The sequence below is a fragment of the Rhincodon typus genome, chromosome 7 (genome assembly GCF_021869965.1).
Source record: "Rhincodon typus isolate 14 chromosome 7, sRhiTyp1.1, whole genome shotgun sequence".
Classification (NCBI taxonomy): Eukaryota; Metazoa; Chordata; class Chondrichthyes; order Orectolobiformes; family Rhincodontidae; genus Rhincodon; species Rhincodon typus.
Genome location: NC_063338.1, coordinates 8,516,493 through 8,537,356, shown reverse-complemented (window position 1 = coordinate 8,537,356; position 20,864 = coordinate 8,516,493). Strand labels below are relative to the sequence as shown.

The 20,864-nt window shown below is 42.5% G+C and overlaps 1 protein-coding gene across 1 annotated transcript in view; it reads right to left on the bottom strand.

The window, feature by feature from the left end:
* LOC109913843 (sperm-associated antigen 16 protein) overlaps positions 1-20,864 on the bottom strand; it is an 801,521-nt gene that overhangs the window by 268,849 nt on the left and 511,808 nt on the right. The window contains 1 exon segment of the mRNA XM_048598688.1: positions 135-261. Coding sequence (XP_048454645.1) covers positions 135-261 — 127 coding nt within the window.

Sequence of the window (20,864 nt, the reverse complement as noted above, 5' to 3'; positions counted from 1 at the left end):
TGGTGCTCCTTGGCCTGCTGTGTTCATCCAGCTCTACACCTTGTTATCTACAGATTCCAGTTTGGCAAAGTAAAGCATTGACAGTGATTCATTAAAGTTGGAAGATTTAATGGAGGAAAGAAAGTTTTATTTACCGTTCTAGCATCCCACAGAGAAATGGTCTTGTCAGCTGCACTGGTGAGCAGTGTATTGGAGAAGGGGAGAAACTCAACGCTATTCACGGAATCAACATGACCTCGGAGTGTCTGTCTACACCTCTTACTGTAAAAAAAGTAATTAGAAATGCATCAGTTATCTGCAGAACAAAAGAGTCAAGCTACTTCCACTACTGTAAGTGTCAAGTGTTGAATAGGAGATTTTCAATCTTGAGTTAATCTGGCAGAAATTAAATCTAACTTTGCAGTCACTGGGTCACTGGATCCATCTCCCTTATATTAAATAGCTGAGACTAATTACTAATACTGTTTTATTTCCCTCACACTATAGATGTAGCAGCAAATCTGGCAAATAATGTGGTGATGACTAAAGATACCATACTGTGTCATTTCTGTTTCACAGGAACAGTTCGCCTGTCACACTGGAGGAGAATAAATGTCACTGTTTTGACTGGACTTGCACGAGGATGAATTTTAAGCAAAGACAAGAGAAAAGACATGATGCATCTTCCAACAAAATGTGGTGTTGAAAATGATGACTTTCACTGTCCTGATGTGAACTGTTTCACCTAAATTTGGCTGACAAGCAAGACTCAAGCAGGCTGCCACAAGGAATGTATTAGGTGCATGCCATTCCAGTCAAACAGCTACATCAAACATCTGTGAGATTAATTAGCTACCATAATAAGTAGACATAACCTACCACTTCAAGCAAGGTGAAGAAGTGATGGGCTCTGACAGATTCTGATGAACTAAGTGATTTGTGACTTATCATCAGTATGTGACTGAGTATTATAGTACCTATGTTGACTGAGTATTATAGTACCTATGTTGTACTTGAAAACAATGTCGTTAAACTGATGGTTCTTTGAACATTTAATTTATATCTACTACACAGACTGACATTTTTATGCACCCCCAAATGGCTTATGACAAACAAATGTATCGTGATTTTCTTGTCAAGATGCAACTGCTATACAGAATGCATTATTTATCTTATCAAAAAGAAACTGACAGCTTTTGAGTTCATCTGTACAGAACTTTAGTAAGGAAGAACTGCTATTCATGTGTATTCTGCATCACATTGTAGTAGATTTCTTTCAGGTTTTCTTTGATCAGGAATGTAATAAATACACAAATACATGTATTAAAAATGTAATCTGATCCATGCATTTGCTTGTTGCGAAAAAGAACAAAGCAGGTTAGATCAGTTCTCACTTGCTTCTCTTTGGTGACTAAATTAAATCCAGCAATGGTGTTGTTTACAATTTCAATAATTATATAAATAATTTTTCTTTTATCTTTTCTTCTCTTTTTCCCAAATAGTGAAGTATGTTTCTATTACCTGTTGAAGGGATCAATCTTCATGTATAATCCTTGTGTTGGCCATTTATTAGGTTTACTGCTCATGTAAACTGTAGTTTAGATTGTAGCACTCTGAGGCAGAAGATTTTGAGTTCAAGTCCCAGCCCAAAAACTTGAGCAAATAATCCAGGGTAACACTTCAGGGCAGTACTGAAAAAAAGATGTTAATAAGAGGGCTCTGTCTAACCTTTCAAATGGTCATAAAATATTCTATGCTATTGTTTTGGAGAGAAGCAGTGATATACTACCTGGTGTCCTAACCAACTTTTATTTGTCAATCACACATATTTTGGCAATTGTCACATTTCTGTTTTTGCGGCCTTTCAGTGCACAAATAAATTGTTAAATTTCCTACATTGTAATAATGACTACACTTTAAAAGTGCTACAAAGTGCTTTGTGATATCCTGAGTTTGTGAACCAAGACATGTAAATACAAGTCTTTCTTTCTAGTGTGAACCATTGGAAAACTCTCAATAGCAGGAACGAGACAAATGTCACATTCCCCCCCCATGTCCCACTGATCTTTTTTGTTTCAAAAATATACTTTATTCATAAAAAATCTCTTTATATATATATTGTCACAAAGGCAGTTCAGTTCTGTACAGTTGCATATCAAGTAAATAAACAAAATATTGGACTTTGACTCTATCCAAAAAATCCAAAGACCTTTCTTTCACATACAATGTTAATATTTATAAATATTTGAGGCACTAGGAGGGTCTGATAATGGGATGGACTCCCATTTATCTTCAGCAGGAAGACTTCAGACAATGGTCTTTCCCCACTCCGCCTTGGCAGCGACCAACCCAAGCTACAGCGTGTCCCTCAGCACATAGTCCTGGGCCGTGGAATGTGCCAGTCTGCAACACTCAGTCAGGGTCAATTCCCTGTTCTGGAAGGCCTACAAGTTTCAGGCAGACCAAAAAGTGTCTTTGAATGAGTTGACGGTGCTCCAGGTGCAGTTGATTTTTGGCTCAGTGTACGTACTGAGGAACAGACTGTAAAGCACAGAGTCCTGTGTCACGGAGCTGCTCAGGACAGACCTCGAGACAAACAGCTGCATCTTCCTCCAGACTTCCTTCGTAAAGGTACATTCTAGAATGTGCTGTGTGAGTCTCAACCACAGCACCCCCGGTAGCCACTTCGATGGCAGGGTGCAGTGGTGCAGACCAAACTGGCATACATAAAGGATCTCACAGGTACTGCCCTTCTCACCACTAGCCAAGCGATGTTTTGGTGTTTGTCAGTAAGTTCTGGTGATGAGGCATTCTGCAAATGACTTTGACAGTCTGCTCAGGGAACCACACACAGGATTTACCCTCTTCCCTCAGGGTCTCAAGGATGCTGTGTGCTGATCATTCCTGATGGACTGGTTGTCAAAGTTGGTTTTCTTTGCAAATTTCTCGATGAAGGGCAGGTGATGTGGAAAGGTACAACTACTTGGAGCATTCCATGGCAGTGGAATCAGTCCCATCCTTCACAACACCAGGGACAGGCAGAACCTCAGCACGTAGTGACACTTGGGTGTTTGCATAACAAGGGCCTATGCACAAAGGTGGCTGTCGGGATGATGGCAATATTGGATATGTTCTACCCCCTCCTTATTCAGAGTTTTGTTCACTGAGTCCCTGCAGACCTGGTCCATCTTAGGCTTCCGGATGAAATAGAAGATGGCTGATTGAAACAGCGCAGTTTTGGGGGATTGGCCAGACCTGCGCCACATACAACAACAACAATATTCCCAGCTCCTTTGGGTAATCTGTCCTGACGGTGAAGGGGATAGAGGATCATTTGGCCCAGTTCCCAAAAAACATGGCATCATTCTTGTCTCAATTTCCCTTGGCTCCCAAGGCCAGTTTGAACTGATCGCAGATGCTCATGAATCTGTGCATTGACAGTGGATCATGGATCTGAGCAGAAAATGATGTTATTGATATACAGGGAGGCTTTGACCTGCAGACCTCTGCCTGGAATAGTCACTCCCTCAGGCTCGCATCCTTCATGATAGACTCAGCAGAAGGCTCTACAGCACACAAACAAGGCAGGAAAGAGTGGGCAGCCCTGCCTGACTTCAGATCTGATCGAGTAGCTTATTGATTCCCATTCATTAATTGAGACTGTGCTAAAGGTGTTGGTGTAGAGCAGTCGGATCCAAATGCAGATTCCCTCCCCAAAGCCCATTTTGGACAGCATGTCCCACAAGTACATGTGTGATATCCTGTCAAAGGCCTTCTGCTGGTTCAGGCTGATGAGGCAGGCATCTATCCCCCTGTCCTGCATGTAGGCGATTGTATCCCTGAGGTGCATGAGGCTCTCAGAGACAGGCTTGGTCGGGGTGAATCACTGATCCCAGAGCAGACCTGACTCGGTTGATGATGACTGTACACAGGATTTTGTAGTCTGTATTCAGCAATGATATTGGCTGCCAATTTCTACTTTCCTCCCCCTCCCCCTTTGCTTTGTAGTTGAGGGTGTTGATACCTTTCTTCATGGATTCGCACATGGTATCTGCCAGAAGCATACTGTCATATACCTCCAGCAGGCCCTGGCCAATCAAGTCACACAGACCTGAATACAACTTGGTTGGTAAGCCGTCGCTTTGGGAGTTTTATTCTTTCCTAAACACTCGAGGACATTGATCAGCTCATCCAGAGAAAACGACTGGTCCAGCCTCTCCCACATGCAGTTGTCTAAGACCACTATGATAGGTGACAGGAAGGACTGGGAGGCTGTGCTGTCGGTGGGCTTCATGTCTTACAGATTGGCATAGAAGTATTTGCTGATCCTCAGGATGCCAGACTGAGATGACGTTACCGAACCATCTTCTTTCTTCAGGCTACTGAGCAAAGAACTCTCCATGTGTACCCTGGACTGGAAGATTATCTTGGAGGCCTCTGAGGCAAACAGTGAGGCTTGCTGGCTCTTCACCTCCTGGAGATCCTCCGTGATATCAATCCCTATCATCTGCAGTAGGAGTAGGTTCTGTAGGCTTTTCTGGAGTTTGGACAGTTTTGCTCACCTCACTCTCACCTTCTGAACACCTTTGAAGATGAAAACCCTCTTTCTGCTCCCTTTGATTGATTCCCACCAGTCCACTGGACAGTCAAAGAAGGGCTTCACTGTTCTCCAACCTATGTAATCCCTTTTGAGCACCTCAATGTTTTCTGGGGTCAACAATTTCACGTTTAGCTTCCACGTTCCCTTGCCAGCCCATTGGTCGTCCTGTATGTGACAGTCGGCCAGCAGGAGACAGTGGGGTCAGAGAAGAACACCGGCTTGATGTCAGTGGTTTTCACCGAGAATGTGCGGGACGCAAACAGTAAATCATCAACAGTAATTGAGCAGGTAGACCCGTCTGGCTGCGACTAGGTATATTTACACTGCGCTCTGTCTGCAGTGATGCTGAAAACATTATGCAGCTTGGTGACTTTAACCATTTCTATCACGAATCTAGATGTGGATTCCAGTTTCCTGTCAGCCCCTCAGGAACATCCAGCCGTATCGGTGATGCTATTGAAGTCTCTGGCCAGAATGACTGGCCTGGACATTGCCAGCAGTGGTAGCTGCTGCAGGACGGCCAGCTGCTCACTCTTTACCAGCAGGGTGTACACATTAATTAGTCTCGGGGAGCATTTCTGCATGTAACATCTGCTATGAGGAGGCACCTGCCCACACCACCACCTCTTTAACCTCGGGGATGGTGAAGTTGCCTCTTTGCAGCGGAATACCCAGGCTGGAGGAACGGCTATCATTTCCCCCTGACCAAATTGAAGACCTACGGATCCATCTAGAATCTCCTGTAGCTGCTGAGGTGTGGTATCCCACAGTCCTGCAGAAACAGGAGACCTGCTTTGACTTTGGCGAGGTAAGCCAATATGGAAACACATTGCATTGTAGATTTAACGCTTTGCACGTTTATACTGGCAATTTTAATATGCATTTTAATAGTTATAGAATTACCCAATGTCCATTCACCCTCAGTCTTGTCACTGGGGGACTACCTGCATCCCCATGGAGTGGGTGAGCTATTGAACTCTCTCCACACTGAGGTAGCCATCCTGGTGTTCCCTTGAGGGATTCCCTGCTGCGGTGACATCGGGGCAAGAACGAAGCCAGCAGGCTCCAGTTCTGAGTCTGTCAGAGGGACTGTCAGAGCATTGTTGCTCCTGGTTGCCTGGAGCTGTGGTATGATGGGTACCCCTTGGTTCCCAATGGCTTGAAGGTTGGGTTTCACTCGGCCCCTCAGGAAGTCTGGCAATTCCAGGTTGGGGGGTGCTCCTCTCCTTGTCGCCCCTTGGTACTCTGTCTCTTTTTTTGTTGATGGCCATCCCTCTGCACTTCAGCGTTATCAGAGGAACTGCTGGTGTAGCTGTCATGCAGCTGCCTCTTTCCATTTTGCTGTGGGGCTTTGGGGGTCTGACATGTTTTTATTTTCCAGTTGTTTCTCACCAGTATCCACTCTGCTGCCTGCTCCGTTTCCTCCTGCTCCATTGACTCTGTCTGTTTAGGTGGAGGTTGGGTCGGTTGTTGTGCCTCTGCACTGGCTACCTTTTCCTCCTCTCTGTCCTGTACTTTCTTCTAGGTGCCCTTCGTTTCAGTTTTTTTCTGCTGGGAGGTTTATCCTTACTGACCTTAGGGGTCCGCTGCTCACTTTGCCATTTCCGGCCATCAGACCTTATGTGGTGCCGCGCCCGTCTTGGGCAGGCCTTGTATAGGTGGCCTGCTTCCCCACACAGGTTGTAGCTATTGGATTCCTTGTAGGCCTTAGTCAGGTGGCCCTCCTGTTTGCAGTTTCTGCAGAGGGTCACTTTGCAGTCCCCTGCCATGTGTCCTGCCCTCTCGCAGGTTCGGCACACTTGAGGCTGCCCACATACGTAAGGTAGCCTCAGCTCCCTTCGATCGCAAAGCTGGAGGGCGGGTGGAGGATGTTCCCACTGGCGTCCACCTTACGGGTCACTTTGACCTGCCACTTGTTAGTCCAGATTCCAGAGGGGTCTACTACATCAGTGCTGCTTCCTTCAAGCTGCACATACTTTGCAGGAAAGTCAGGACATCTGTTGCTGGGATGTGGGAGCATATAGAACACTTGCTTTATGAGTTGTAGCACCGTATGTAAGAACAGGAAAGTTATGATGGACTCTATATAACTTTACTTAGATCACATTGGAGTACTGTGTGCTGTTCTGGTTGCCAAACTATAGGAAGGATATGATTGCACTGGGGAGCGTGCAGAAGAAATTCACCAGGATGTTACCTGAGCTGGTGTGATTCAGCTATGAATGGAGACTTAAATAGGCTGAGGCTGTTTTCTTTAGAACAGAGGCTGAGAGGGGAATCTGATTGAGGCATACAATGTTCTGAGGGACACAGACAGGGTAGATATGAAGAATATTTCCCCCTTAGTGTAAGGGACAATAGCAGGGGTGTAGATTTAAGGTAAGTGGCAGGAGGTTTGGAGGGGATTTAAAGGAAGAATTAATTCATCCACAGTATGGTGAGTATCTTGAACTCATTGCCTCAAAGTGTGGTACAGGCAGGAAACTTTTTTTCAATTTATTCACACATGGGATGGGGGCATTGCCAACTGGCCAGCATTTATTGCTTATCCCGAGTTGCCTAGAGAAACTGGTGGTGAGCTGTCTTAGAGTCATACAGCACAGAAACAGATCTTTCGGTCCGACAAGTCCATGCTGACCATAATCCCAAACTAAACTAGTTCCACCTGCCTGCTCCTGACTCATATCCCTCTAAACATTTCGTATTAATGTACTTATCCAAAACATCTTTTAAATATTGTGACTGTACCCGTATCCATCACTTCCTCTGGAAGTTCATTCTATACATGAACCACTCTGGGCAAAAAATGCCCCTTATGTCTTTTTAAAATCTTTCTCCTCTCACCTTAAAAATATGCCCCTCAGTTTTGAAATTCTCCACTCTGGGGAAAAGAACCTGCCATTCACCTTATTTATACCCGTTATGATTTCATACACTTCCATAAGGTTACCTCTAAACCTCCTAAGCTCCAGTGAAAAAAGTCCCATCCTATCCAGCCTCTTCCTAAAACTCAAACCCTCCATTCCCAGTAACATCCTGGTAAATCTCTTTTGAACCCTTTCCAGCGTAATCATATCCTTTCTATAACAAGGTGACCAGAACTGGACACAGTACTCCAGAGGAGGCCTCACTGACATCTTGTACATCCTCAATATAACGTCCCAACTCCTATACTTAAAGGTGTGAGCAATTAGTGCAAATGCGCTGAATACCTTCTTAACCACCCTATGTGATGCAAACTTGAAAGAATTATGTACCTGAACCCTTACAACACTACCCTACTTTTAATTATAAGTCCTTCCCTTGTTTGTTTTACCAAAATGCAAACCTCCTGCCACTTACCTTAAATCTACACCCCTGCTATTGGCCCTTACACTAAGGGGGAAAGATTCTTCATATCTACCCTGTCTGTGTCCCTCAGAACATTGTATGCCTCAATCAGATTCCCCTCTCAGCCTCTGTTCTAAAGAAAACAGCCTCAGCCTATTTAAGTCTCCATTCATAGCTGAATCACACCAGCTCAGGCAACATCCTGGTGAAATCTAAATTAAACTCCATCTGCCAATCTTCAGCCTATTGACCCAATTGATCAAGATCTCTTTGTAATTTTAGATGACTTTCTTCACTGTTCATTATACTACCAATTTTGGTGTAATCTGCAAACTTACTAACCATGCCTTCTATATTCTCATCTAAATCATTTATATATAAATGATAAACAAAAGTGGACCCAGCACCTAGAATGTCTTTCTAGAAAGAAGCGGTTGTGGGTCTGGAAGGTGCTTTCTAAAGATGCTTGGTGAATTTCTGCAGTGGTTCGTGCAGATAATGCACACTGTTGCTACTGAGTGTTGATGGTGGAGGCAGTGGTTGCTAGTGCATGTGGTGCCAATCAAGTCGGCCGCTTTATCCTGGGTGGTGTCAAGCTTCTTGAGTGTTGTCAGAGCTGCATCCATCCAACAAGTGGGGAGTATTCCATCACATTCCCGACTTGTGCCTTGTAGGTAGTGGGCAGGCTTTGGGGAGTAGGAGGTGAGTTACTCACTACAGTATTCCTAGCCTCTAACCTGCTTTTGCAGCCACTGTATTTATATGGTGGGTTCAATTGAGTTTCTGGTCAATAGTAAACCCCAGGGTGTTGATCATGGGGATACAGTGATGGTAACATCATTGAATGTAAGGGGTGATGGTTAGATTGTCTCTTATTGAAGATGGTCATTGCCTCACATTTGCATGGTGCGAATGTGGCTTGATGAAGCACCTGAAGATGGTTAGGGCTAGGACAGCACCTTGAGGAACCCATGCAGAGATGCCCTGGAGTTGAGATGGCTGACCTCGAACAACCACATCTTCCTATGTATTATTCCAACCAGCAGAGAGTTTGCCCTCAATTTCTCTTGATTCCAGTTTTGCTACGGCTCCTTGATCCCACACGCAGTCAAATACAGACTTGATGTCAAGGGCTGTTGCTCCCATCTCACCTCTGGAATGCAGCTTCTTTGTCCATGTTTGAAACAAGGCTGTAATGGGATCAGGAGCTGAGTGGCCCTGGCAGAACTCAAACTGGGTGTCAGTGAGCAGGTTATTGCTGAGCTGGTGCTGCGTGATAGCACTGTTGAGGACACCTTGTTTCACTTTAATAATGATCGAAAGTAGACTGATGGAGTGATAATTGGGTGGATTGGATTTGTCCTGCTTTATGTGTACAGGGTACACCTGTGCAAATTTCACATTGTTGGATAGATGCCGGTGTTGTTGCTGTACAGGTGCATAAGTCTTTAGTACTATTGTTCAAATGTTGTCAGGGCCCATTGCCTCTGCAGCATTCAGTTTGTCAAATTATTTCTTGATATCCCATGGATTGAATTGAATTGGTGGAAGACTGGCATCTGAGATGCTGGGGGCCACTAAAGGAGGCTGCGATGGATCATCAATGCGGCACCTCTGGCTGAAGATTGCTGCAAGTGCTTCATCCTTTTCTTTTGCACTGATATATTGGGCTCCTCCATCATTGATGACAGGAATATTTGTGAAGCCGCTTCTTCCAGTGAGTTGTTTAATTGTCCACCACTATTCACAACTGGATGTGGCAGGACTGCAGAATTTACATCTGATCTTTTTGTTGTAGGATTTTTAAAAAAATTCATTCATGGGATGACGGCGTCACTGGCTAGGCAGCATTTATTGTGCATCCCTAATTGCCCAGAGGGAGGGCAATTAAGAGTCAATTGCTTTGCTGTGGGTCTGGAGTCACATGTAGTCCAGACCAGGTAAGGGTGGCAGTTTCATTCCCTAAAGGACATTAGTGAACCAGATGGGTTTTTCCAACAATTGGCAATGGATTCATGGTCATCAGTAGGTTCATAATTCCAGATATTTGTTGAGTTCAAATTCCGCCGTCTACCATAGTGGGATTCAAACCCAGGACCCCAAACCATTATCTGGATCTCTGCAATAACAGCCCCGCGATAATACCACTAGGCCACTGCCTCCCAAATAAGCACAGCTTAGCTATGTCAATTACATGTTTCTTATGTTTTTTGTAATCCTGTTTGGTAGCTTCATCAGGTTGACACTTGTTTTTAGGTATGCCTGGTGCTGCTCCTGACATGCCCTCCTGCACTCACCGTTTAACCAGGGTTCATCCCCGGTTTGACGGTGATGGTTGGGTGGAGGAATATGCCAGGCTATGAGGTTGCAAATTGTGTTGAAGTACAATTCTGCTGCTGTTGATGGCCCACAGTGCTTCATGGATGCCCAGACTTGAGTTGTTAGATTCTGTTCGAAGTTTATTCCATTTAACACGGTGATAGTGCCATGCAAAACACGGAGGGTATGCTCAATGTGAAGGGATGACTTTGTCTCACAGGGACTGTGCAGTGGTCACTCTTACCAATATGGTCATGGACAGACGCATCGGCAAATTGGTAAGGATGAGGTCAAGTAGGTTTTGGTCCCCTCACCACCTGCCGCAGATACAATCCAACACCTATGTCCTTTAGGATCCAACAAACCCTATTAGTAGTGCTGCTGCTGAGTCACATTTCATGGTGGGCATTGAAATGTCCCAAGCAAAGTATATTTTGCACCCTTGCCGCCCTCTTTGTTTCCTTGATCAATATGGAGTAGCACTAATTCATCAATTGAGGGAGGATGGTACATGGTAATCAGTAGGAGGTTTCCTTGCCCATGTTTAATCTGAAGTTATGAGACCTTCAGGGGTCCAGAGTCGATTCTGAGGGATCCCAGGATATCTCCCTCCTGACTGTATACCACTGAGCCACCACCTCTGCTGGGTCTACCCCGCTGGTGGGACAGAACATATTCAGGAATGGTGATATTTTTTTCTTTATTCATTCAGGGGATGAGAGTGTTGTTGGCTTGGCCAGCACTTATTACCCATTCCATCAAACAGAAAAGCTATTTTTTCCCTTTATTCAGTTATGGGATGACGGTGTCACTGGCTAGGCAGCATTTATTGCCCCATCCCTAATTGCCCAGAGGACAGTTAAGAGTCAACCACATTGCTGTGGGTCTGGAGTCACATGTAGGCCAGACCATGTAAGGATGGCAGATTCCTTCCCTAAAGGACATTAGTGAACCAGATGGGCTTTTCCTGACAATCGGCAATGGATTCATGGTCATGATTAGACTCTTAATTCCAGATATTTATTAAATTCAAATTCTACCATCTGCCGTGGTGGGATTCATGCCCAGGTCCCCAGAACATTACCTAGGTCTCTGGATTAACAGTCCAGGGATAATACCACTAGGCCATTGCCTTCCCATGGTGGTATCCGGGACCTTGTCTGTAAGGTATCATTCCATGAGCATGATTATGTCAGCCTATTGCCTGACTAGTCTGTGAGACAGGTCTCCCAATTTTGGCACTAGCCCCTAGATGTTAGCGAGGAGGACTTTACAGGGCTGTTTCTACCTTTGTCTTTTCTGGTACCTAGGTTGATGCTGGGTGTTCTGTCTGGTTTCATTTCTTTGCTGTAAATTTTTCATGACTGATAGAACTGAATGGCTTGTTAGACCATTTCAGAGGGCAGTTGAAAGTCAACCACATTGCTGTGGCTGGAATTACATGTTGGCCAGACCAGGTAAAGATGGTAGATTTCCTTCCCTCAAGGACATTAGTGACTCAGATGGGTCTTCCTGATAATTGAAATACAGCTACTACGCACCCCTCCCAACCACCTAGGGTGAAGACCAACATGACCTAGGGATTTGTCAGCCCTCAGCCCCATCAGTCTGCTCAGTACTGCATCCCTCATGATTGTAATCTCACCAAGTTCCACTCTCTCTTCCACCTCCTGAATTAGAAAATCACCGGAATGATTTTTGTATCCACTATAGTGAAGACAAAAACAAAATATTTGTTCATTTCAGTCACCGATTTCTTATGATTTACTATTTACCCTGCATTCTTCCTATCTAGAAGACCAACACTCACCTTAGGTACACTTTTTATTTTGAGTACCTATAGATTGTCTTGCTATCTGCTTCTACATTTCTATGCAGCTTTCTCTCACACTCTGATTTCACTCTCAATTCAACTTAAAACCATTCTCTCCCTTCTTTATATTCTGTCCAATCAATGGGTTTCAGTAAGGTGTTCAACAAGGTTCCGCACCGTAAACTAGTTAGTAAGGTGAGATCACATGGAATTCAGGGAGAACTAATCATGTGGATGGAAAATTGGCTTGAAGGTAGGAGACAGGGTATAGTGGAGAGCTGCTTTTTGGTCAACCTAGCTTTCTCTCACACTCTGATTTTGCTCTCAATTAAACTTTTAACCAATCTCTCCCTTCTTTATATTGTGTCCAATCAATGGATTTCAGTAAGGCGTTCAACAAGGTTTCGCATGGTCGGCTGGTTAGCAAGGTTAGATCACATGGAATACATTGAGAACTAGTCATTTGGATACAAAATTGGCTCGAAGCGCGGTAGTGCAGGGTTACTTTTTGGACTGGAGGCCTGTGACGTGTCCACTGTTTTTTGTTGTTTATTTAAATGATTTAGGTGTAAATATAGGTAGTATGGGGTGATGTAGTGGATAGCAAAGAAAATTATCTCAGAGTACAACGGGACCTTGAACAGATGGGCAAACGGGCGAGGAGTGGCAGTTGGAGTTTAAGTTAGATCAATGTGAGGTGATGGATTTTGGTAAGGCAAATCAGGGCAGGACTTGTACGCTTAATGGTAATTTCCTGGGGAATGTTGCAGAACAAAGACACCTTGGATTGCAGGTTCATAGTTTCTTGAAAGTGGAGTAGACAGGGTAGTAAAGAAGGCATTTGGTATGATTGGCTTTACTGGTCAGTGCATTGAGTAAAGGAGTTGGGACATCATGTTGCAGCTGTACATAACATTGTTTAGGCCACTTTTGGAATAATGCATTCAATTCTGGTCTCCCTGCTATAGAAAGGATGCTGTGAGACTTGAAAGGGTTCAGGAAAGATTTACAAGGAAGTTGCCAGGGCTGGAGGGTTTGAGCTATAGGGAGAAGCTGAATAGGCTGGGGGTATTTTCCCTGGAGCATTGGAGGTAGAGGGGTGACCTTATAGAGGTTTATAAAATCATGAGGGGTACGGATAGGATGAATAGCTAAGGTCTTTTCCCTGGGTTGGGGGAGTCCAAAACTAGAGGGCATAGTTTTAAGGTGAGAAGGGAAAGATTTAAAAGGGACCTAAGGGGCAACTTTTTCATGCAGAGGGTAGTACATGTATGGAATAAGCTGTCAGAAGAGGTGGTAGAAATTGATACAATTACAACATTTAAAAGGCATCTGGATGGATATATGAACAGGAAAGTTTAGAGGAATATGGACCAAATGCTGGCAAATGGGATTAGATTAATTTAGGGCGTCTGATAGGCACAAATGAGTTGAACTGAAGGGTCTGTTTCCTTGCTGTACGACTCTATGACTCTATCTGACCTGCCACTCACCTTTGCAAAATGATATGCTTTTTCCTTCAGTTTGACATCTTCCTTAACCTTTTAAGTTAACTAATTTTCTTTATTGTAGAATATATTTATTCTGTATATTCTGAAACATCCCCTTAAATGACTGTCACTGCTTCACCATTGATTTATCCCCTGACCGAGCAACCCAATTAACCTTGGTAACTTTGCATAGTTCCTCTTGTTTATGCTTAAATATTAGTCTTGGACCTACTCATCTCACCCTCAAACTGAATGTAAAATTTGTATTGCTTTGATCATATAAATGCAAGTTATTGTTTTGTTGTTTGCATTGCTAAGTTGCTCACATGCTGATTGACCAACGTTAGAAGAAAGGAAAGAAAAACCTTTTAATATAACACCTTTCATGACCTTAGTATATCCCCAATAAAAATCAAAAGAACTGCGGATGCTGTAAATCAGGAACAAAAACAAAGTTGCTGGAAAAGCTCAGCAGGTCTGGCAGCATCTGTGGAGGAGAAAACAGAATTAATGTTTCGGGTCCGGTGACCCTTCCTCAGTACCTCAGACCTAATAGGTCATAGGCCTGACATCCATATGGTTTTGATTGCTGTTTGCCTCCCAAAACTATCAGCCCAAGTAAAGGCTGGCAGTGTAGTAACCCCACTGATAGCCACTAGAGAAGCTGCAGGACAAGGAAGACACTCTTGCCAATGAAATAACTTTTTTTTAAAGAGCTGTGCCAGGCAAGCAATCTGAGGTGATTAAGTAGGGTGTCGTATTTCAGTGGCAGTGTCTTTGTATTGGGGCAGCTACTGTCATTGCAGGGCCCCATCATGGAACCTGGAGTTAAGGGGATTCACCACTTTCTCAATCCCAGCACAAGAAACCTACTGGGAGACCAACAGGATTTACCTGGCAGTCTCCCTACATGAAGGCAGGACCAGAAAATGTGGATAAATGCAAATGGTGGTGGGAATTATTTCTGATTAGTTTGATCTGCCACTAAGTGGACAACTGATGGTAATATGCCATGGTAACAGCAAATATCCCCTGACACCTTTATCTGCCATATTATTATCCCTATCACCTCTCAGCAGTCATCCTAGGGTGAGGAAAATTCATCAAAGGCTCTGGAATGGAACTTGAACCCACAATCTACTGAGTAGGAAATTAGAGTGCTAGGAAATGAGTACACTTTTAAAAAATAAATACAATAACTTTTGAATTTCACATATTTCAAAGTTATAATTCCAATAATTTTAGTGGGAAGAGCATAATCGCTGAATGGCATTTATCTCTGACGCAAAATCAATTTTCTGCATAATTTTACTACTAAAATAGCTTTAACAAGTAATTCAGACATTTTATATTATTCCTAGACTAATGTATTAGCTTTACTCCCATTTTGCTAAAGTATCTTTTAAATTACTGTACATGATCCAATCTCAAATGATTATTTTAAACCAAACTTGTAATTGACAGAATTGGCTAAGAATTCATTGAGGTGCATGAATAACATTTGTGCAATCTCAAAATCATCTCATCAGAAATGCATAAAAAAGCTGATGCGCACAATGTAATCATCTTCTTTTCAATATGTACCACATTCATTCATTTTAAACTCAAGAGATGACACTTCATTAAGTGAGCATTACAAAACAGTTATTGCATGGTAAAGGTTGCCTAAATAGAATACTGAGGTAGAGCACTTGGCTCTACACAAATATTTCAGTTTGTCTTGTCATTATAATAACAATCAGTGAGCAGCTAATTTTCTAAACTATGCTTGAAAGATTTATCAAAAATTTCCTCTGCTTAAATCTGAATGCTAACACATTTAATTCTGATTTCCCATTCATTTCCTGCCTGCAGCCACATGAATCTCCTGATTTGGCTTTCTTCGGCCTTGTCTCTTTCGAGCAGAGATGTGAGGGTCCAAATTTGAAAGCCTTCCTTAATACAGAATGATCTTGTAGAGTCATAGTCATACAATCATACAGCACGGAAATAGACCCTTCGAACCAACCACTCCGTGCCAAACATAATCCCAAACTAAACAAGTCCCACCTGCCTATGCTTGGTCCATATCCCTCCAAACTTTCTTATTTATGTGCTTACCCAAATATTCTTTAAATATTATAACTGTACCTGCATCCACTGTTGCCTCTGGAAGTTCATTCCACACACGAACCACCCTCTGTAAATAAAAATTGCCTCGCATGTCTTTTTTAAATCTTTCTCCTTTCACCTTAAAAATATGCCTCCCCACTCTAGAAATACCCCATCCTAGGAAACAGATACATGCCGTTCACCTTAGATATAACTCTCATAATTTTATAAACCTCTTTAAGGATACTTCGCAATCTCCTACTCTCCAATGTAAAAAGACACAGCCTACACTGCTTGTTATAACGCAAACCTTCCATTCCCGGCAATATCCTTGTAAATCTCTTCTGACCCCTCTCCAACTTAATAATGTCCTTCCTATAACAGGGCAAGCAGAACTGGACACTGTACTCCAGAGGAGGCCTCCCCAACATACTGTACATCCTCAACATAATGTCCCAACTTCTGTGTTCAAAGGTCTGAGCAATGAAGGCAAGCACGCTAAATGCCTTCTTAACCACCTTATCCAAATGTGATGCAAATTTCAAAGAATTATGTTACTGAACCACTGTTCTGCAACACTGCCCAAGGCCTTACTTTTAAGTGTAGAAGTCTTGTCTTTACTTGTTTTTCCAAAATGTAATATCTTGCATTAATCCAAACTAAACTCCATTTGCCAATCTTCAGCCCATTGACCCAACTGTACTTGGCATTGGCATAATTGTAATATTATTTCAGGGCCTAAGTGAGGATTGAGTTATGACATCTTGTCCTCTAGTCCAGACCAGTCATGAGTTGGATTGTGACGTAGAGGAATCTCAGATTTAAATGTAATTTTAGGTTTATGGTCTCAGAAGGAAACCTCTGTTCTTCCTGGCCTCCCCCTTAAAATTGTTGCTGTTGTGTGGGTGTATAAGGCGTCTAGCAAATGCAAGTTTAAATGATACCAGTCTCTATACAGGAATTAACTATTTTAGATAGTTAATTATGCACCAATATTATTTTGGCTGGATGTTAACATTTTATTTTTGATTTAAGAGCTGATTACATCATAAGCAGCAAATAAGGCTGAATAAAATTCATTGTCTCCCTATTCATGGTCAAATCAATAATTATGGTGTTTATATTGGTTTTGCACCTTCCCTGATTTTCGCTTCCATTGACCTCAACTTAGTAGGTGTAAAATGAGTTGACAATTCACTCCTACCTAATTTGCTGTAGAGTTCAAATTTATATCCATACAAGCAACTGTTTATGTCTGAGCACTGCGTCCCTCTTAATTACCCAGATATTTGCAGTCAGCAATGAAGGAATGGGACTCACTGTTCACTATGCCAACTGCTCCCCATCAAATCTTTGCAGACTTTTGAATGTCAACTTGCTGTCATCCGATGTCTGATCCAGTGTAAACAGTTGACCTCAACCGAGTGTTGCAGACTGGCACATTTCTAGGTCCAGTACAACGTGCCGAGGGGCACACTAAAGCTTGCAGCAGCTGCTGCCAAGGCACAGTGGGGAAAGACGATCATCTAAGGTCATTCTGCCAAAGTATAATGAGGGTATAAATAGTTTCCTGCGTAAGTAGAAAATGCCTTTGTTTTTGCAACTGCAGAGTAACTCCGAGTAATATCAAAATTCCAAACTTTTTTTTTCTCTACAAAGTCTGTATAGCACTGATTTAGAACTTTTGTATGTCCTTATAGATTACTTTTCATGAATATACTATATTTTTGAAATAAAGAGAATTTGATCCAGTGCAGCACCTTCCAAGGGGAATCTCTGGAATGCGTGAGAGGAGCAGAGGGCCTTCAACCAATTAGAGGAAAGAATCGTCATTGCAAAACGTAGGTCCCATTTTGAATATTGTGATAACCTGGGAATCAGGGATTTGGGAGGCCGTGGCAGGTGCAGTGAGGTGACAATCAGAGGGCATGTGGGAAGTACAGATGGAAGTACAGGGCAGCCACCTCTATAATTTTACTGCTCAGTTTCTTCTACACTAATAATTTGGGGGCCTGAGAGAGATTGAGTTATGACATCTCATCCTCTAGTCAGGCTTGCCTTGAGTTGGATTGTGAGACAGAGGAGTCCCAGATTTAAATGTAATTTTAGGTTTATCGGTCTCAGAAGGAAACCTTCAGACTTCTTGGCCTCCCCTTTAAAATTGTTGCTGTTATATAAATTTAAATGGACAACATCATCGCAATACCACTTATTTAAAGTAATTTAAACATTCAAATTGAACGGGCTTGGGAGGAAAGATGAAGAAAATTGCCGAATGAATGCCACGTAGTCAAAGGCAATGCCTCATTTTTCAGTGACACCTTCTGTTTGTGCTGTGAGAAGAAGCAAGATACTGTTGCTTAGCAATGGGATGGAGAAACCTGCAGCTGATACAAAGAAGCCATGACTAGAGGGAGATGAGGAGTTCAGCAGCAGGGCACACTCCTGCATTCCCTGCAGAAAGTGGTTCAATGAACGAAACAAGTCATGACAGAGCTAAACAGTGCCATAATCTCATGCATCCTCAAAATCTTAGCCCACTCCTCACTCTGACATTATGAGCCTGTCAGTTGAAGAAAATATCCATTTGATACAAAAGCAAAATATTATGGATGTTGGAAATCTGAATAATAATATTGATGGCTAAATCACATTACGTTGGAAACTGAGAAACAGAAATACTAGAAGATGTTATCACCCAGATAAAGGCAACTTGTAACCAAGGACAAATCATTGGATGATATAGCATCGTAGAATGGAGCAATTAAGTTTGAAAATAAGACCCCATCAAACCACAGGACGTATGATGTTATCATGTGAACAACAGGTAAAATACAGTAATCTGCGCTCTGTTCTCCTACCCTGATGCACTTTGTATGGTATGATCTGTCTGTATAAGTATGCAAAGCAACACTTTTCACTGTATCTTGGTACATGTGACAACAATCAATCAATCAATCATATCTGAAGGAACTACTGATTGTGATTCTTACAAGCACTTCTCGAAAAAATGTAGACAATGCTACAACTCAATGAGAAAGTATACTGATACTCAAGCCCCACTATTTCCAGGGTCATCACAAAAGTTAATGGATTTAATCAAGTACACAATGTTCATGATTTACTCATTTACACAATTCTGGTTTGATGAGATATTCCTTTTGCTTCATATGGCCTTCTGTTCTCCAATCCCCTTTCTTGATTCTTTCGCTTCTTCATCAGTTGCATTGGTGATAGGTACACTAATTGTAAAGTGTTTAAGCAGCTGGGTAAAGGCAACAGCTTACAGGAGCTGGTGAGAGAAAATAAGTGGCAGTCTTCAGTCTGTGATTACTTTTACTGTAGTGATATACAGACACAGCCTACTTCTTCCAGACCTTCTGTCTCTACAGTTTTACCAACTGAGTTATCAGGCTCCTTCCCTTTTGCCTCTATATCGCTCACTGACAATAGCTGTTCAGCTGCCCAACAATCAATTAAAGAGTTGTTATCAGGCTGATGAACTCCAGTGTACACAATTGGTCACAAGTGCAGAAACCAATCAGCATTCTGTTGCTTTTCAAATCTCAATCTGCACGCACACCTCAGTGCCAGGCATCTTACGTCTGCTATTGCTTGCAAAGCAACAGTGTAAACAGAACTCACAATGAATTCTAATAACTTTCGTTCAAAAATGCAGCGATTTGTTTTGTAAATTTCTTAGTTCTAAAATAGCAGCTTTCTATTTTACCGAATAGCTTGCTGGGCCATTTCGGAGGCCAGTTTAGATAAACACATTATTGCAGGTCTGGAGTCACATGTGAGCCGGATTGGGAAAGGATGTAAGATTTTTTTCCTCTAAAGTTCATTTTGACAACAATTCATCATTTAATGACTGCCATTGCTGAGGCTATCTTTCAATTGCAGATTTTATGAACCAAATGTAAATTTCATCAGTTATTATGATGGGATTTGAACCCATACACCAGATCATTAACTTCAGTCTCTGGGTTAGTTATCTAAAGACATTGTCATTGTGCCACCATCTCCTCCGAAAGTTGATACAACTAAAACAAAATCCAGTCCCAAGCCAACAGACCCCTCAATGAGACTTGAATCACTCAAAGTCAGCTTGCTGAGCAGGAATGTCTTCTCTGAATTTGATCACGACAGGAGACTCCCAGAAGAACAAAAGAAACACTTTACGGATGTCCTCAAAGCATCGCTGAAGACATCAAGTACTTTCAACTCATAGGAGTCTTTGGCTTTTGCCTGAACAGAATGTATAAGGTTTACTCAGGAAGGCACCAAACACAGCGAGAGATTTTGCTGCGAACATGAAAAGTCAAAGTTGAGGTGTCAGGGAGAATTCACAAACTTTCAAACATCCCATCTGCCCAACCCTTCGAGCACCAACTGCCTGCCATGTGACAAAGCTTGGAGATCACACATTGGACTTCTCATCCAGCTCAGAACTCATTTAACTGGGGAGAAAGCAAGTCATCCCCGATCCCAAGGGACTGCCTAAGTGCAACAGTCAAAGCAGAGATGTAACAGCCTGTTGTTACTTCTGTTAAAGTCACATAAATTACTCCATATAGGAATAACATAATAACAAATGTAAGGCTTTGTAGTTGAACAAGAGCATGTATATGTGTTTCTGCAAAAACGATTTGATAAATTCTGTTATTAGCTCTTTATCTTTTGACACCACTCAGAGCAGGCACTTGTTAGACCTCAGATGGAATACTGTGTATGTACTATTAGATGGATGTGAATGTTCTGGAGACAGTGCAGAACAGATTTATAAGAATGGTTCTAGAGATGAGGAATATCAGTTATAAGAATAGATTGAAGAAGTTGGGACTGTTCTCCTTAGAGAAAAGAAGGCTTCGAGAAGATCTAGTAGAAGTTTTCAAATCATAAGACGGCTGGAGTATATAGGGAGAAAGTGTTTCTACTCATAAAAGGATCAAGAAAAAAGAGCACAGATTGGTAACACTTTGCCAAAGAAGCAAATGAGATGCAAGAAAAAAACTTTTCACACAATTAGTTGTTCAGATCTGGAAGTACAGTGGATGCAGGTTCAATTGAGACATTCGAGAGGGCAATTCGATGATTATTTAAACAGAAACAATATCTACAAAAACATGGGAGAGAAGGCAGGAGATCGGCACCAAGTCATGATGCTCATTGGAGAGCCAGTGCAGGTACGATCTGTGAAATGACCACCTTCTGTATTATAATACTTCTGTGACTCCGT